A 2,491-nucleotide genomic window follows, 5' to 3' on the forward strand; every position below is an offset into this window, starting at 1 on the left:
TAATGATGTTGCTCTCTTTTGCAAAAAAAAGAGAATAATATTTATAATAAAATTTGATTTAAAATTATGGAGTATTTATTATTGTTAATTGTGATTTTATATTTGGTTTCAAAACATTTTAGCGGTTAAATTAAACTCCGTACAAAGTCTTGGTTGGTTATCGCGTCTGTATAACCGTACCTCACTTCACTAACCCCCACCAGGCCACCAGTATAAAAAGAGGGACAGCATTACCCCTTTCTTTATCGATTTTAAACACCACCACCCACCACCGCAACAACCACCTCTACCTCCGCCTCCCTCCATCCCTCCGTCCACATTCATTTACTCTCTTCCTTTTCTTCACTCACTCGACTTTCAAAAGGCTGTGCGCGCTGCAACTGCAAAGAACGAAAGGACGAAAGCTAAAGCGAAAGTCGTCGCCGGTTGATTCTAGATCTGAATCACCGTCTTTCATGACTGCTGATTTTGATATGAATTTTGCCTTGAAAAAATCTCTCCTCCATTTCTCATAATTCTCTCTCGGATTGCTGAGTTTCAAGTAGTTAGTGAAGATCAAAAACTTCTACATCGTTCTCTGTGGATCTGATAACGAATCTCGCGTTGCGTTGTCCTGAACTGTAAGTGTTACTTCAGTGCTCTTGCTGAGTTTATTTTCGTAGGAATAGTTAATCTGATTTAGGCTTCCATGATGTTTAATTTCTCTACTTTTGGTAATCTGTTTGGTTGCCGATGAAAGAGATAGAACTGAAACATGTGAATTCATTCCGAATTGGTGAATTTTTTCGCGGCAACCTAACATATTCTCGTGATTTACAAAAGGAATGTGTGCCTCTTTTTGTTTTAGTTTCTTAAAGTAAATGGAATTTGAACTCTGACTGAGCTTTCATTGGTGAAATGACTTTACGCTTGATTTTGTGGGATATATTCGCTCACTGTTTACTGGTCGAGAATACTGTTATGGTAATTGCTTAATCCCAAATTTCAAACTGTTTTTCTAACATTTTTTGGCTTTGAAACTACAGATTCTGCGTACTAAATCTGGTCAAAATCAACTTCCAACAATGGGGAAAGCAGGAAGAGATTGGACTCAGATCTATGCAATATACGGCATGGAAGATTGGCACACACCGATTTTTCTCTTGATCCATGCGATTGTCTTCTCCGCTTCATCACTCGTATTCCTTCTATACTTCAACTGGATCTGCTACTCCTTCGAATCAATCCTCCCGTCAGTATTTTCAACCAGTATCGCTAGATTCACCGCGGGTTTCACCGGCTCCGTCACAGCTCTCTCCGCCGTCTGCCTCTTCTACGCCGCCGGCAACATGTTCTACTCCTCCGTCGCCCTTCGCTGGGACATGGCCCAACGCATGGTCAGCGCCGTCCACGACTGGTCCACCGTGAAGACCGTACTCGACGTCGGCTGCGGCCGCGGCATCCTCCTCAACGCCGTCGCAATGCAGCTCAAAAAAGAAGGCAGCTCCGGCCGAGTCGTCGGTTTAGACCGTAAAAACACAACTTTATCAACCCTAAGGACGGCAGGAATGGAAGGCGTACAGGAATACGTGACCTGCCGTGAAGGAGACGCGCGTAGGCTACCATTTCCGGACAACTACTTCGACGTGGTGGTGTCGGCGGGGTTTGTTCACAAAGTCGGGAAGGAGTTCGGGCCGAAAACAGCGGCGGCATCGGCGGAGAGGATGAGAGTGGTGGGGGAGGTGGTGAGGGTGTTGAAGGAAGGCGGAGTAGGGGTGGTTTGGGACATGGTTCACGTACCGGAGTACGTTCTCCGGCTACAAGAACTGAAAATGGAGGAGATCAGAGTATCGGAGCGGGTAACGGCGTTCATGGTGAGCAGCCACATCGTGTCGTTCCGGAAACCCAGCCATCAGCACGTGATGGGTCCCACTGAAGTGAGATTGGATTGGAGATTCCACAATATCTGTTGAATTATTAAATCCGGAAAAAAAAAGATAAAAAACAATATCCACCAAGCTTATTTTAATAGAAAATATTTATATACGTATAAATAATAAGATATATATAATTAACTAATTAATATTAGAGTTTGATGTGTTAGGAAAATACGAGGAATGTAAAAGGTCTGGTGAAACAAAGTGGAACCAGAAGTATCTTGTTTGAATTGTAATTTAGTTTATTGAAATATAAATAAGAACTAAATTACAAGTTGCTTATATTGTTGCATGTGATCATTAATACTTACTTTTTTATACATGTTAAAGTAGTAAATATAAGCTTTGGCGTAAAACATAACCTTTGGGTTAATTTTTTATACTGTGGAGTGATAGTTTGAGACGTGTGACGTGTGATTGGCAATAAATAGCATCACATGCGATATGATTGTTATTTGGTACCTACACATGGCTGCATATCAACCTAGCGGCTCTTCCCTTGGGTTGAAGGTTTTTTGGACATTTTCACGCATCAACCACATTAGTCTCTTCATCTTTAAATACTAAGAAAATGA

The 2,491-nt window shown here is 41.9% G+C and overlaps 1 protein-coding gene across 1 annotated transcript; it reads left to right on the plus strand.

Moving 5' to 3' along the window:
- Nucleotides 1–210: 210 nt before the first annotated feature.
- LOC145125521 (uncharacterized) lies at nt 211–2,198 on the plus strand. The gene is made up of 2 exons (XM_079060971.1): nt 211–620; nt 1,026–2,198. Exon 2 carries the CDS (start codon nt 1,065–1,067, stop codon nt 1,950–1,952), a length of 888 nt encoding a protein of 295 aa, XP_078917097.1. The 5' UTR covers nt 211–620; nt 1,026–1,064; the 3' UTR covers nt 1,953–2,198.
- The last annotated feature ends 293 nt before the right edge of the window (nt 2,199–2,491 follow it).

This window comes from Lactuca virosa, chromosome 7 (assembly GCF_052849685.1).
Source record: "Lactuca virosa cultivar CGN04683 chromosome 7, Lactuca_virosa_CGN04683_v6, whole genome shotgun sequence".
Classification (NCBI taxonomy): Eukaryota; Viridiplantae; Streptophyta; class Magnoliopsida; order Asterales; family Asteraceae; genus Lactuca; species Lactuca virosa.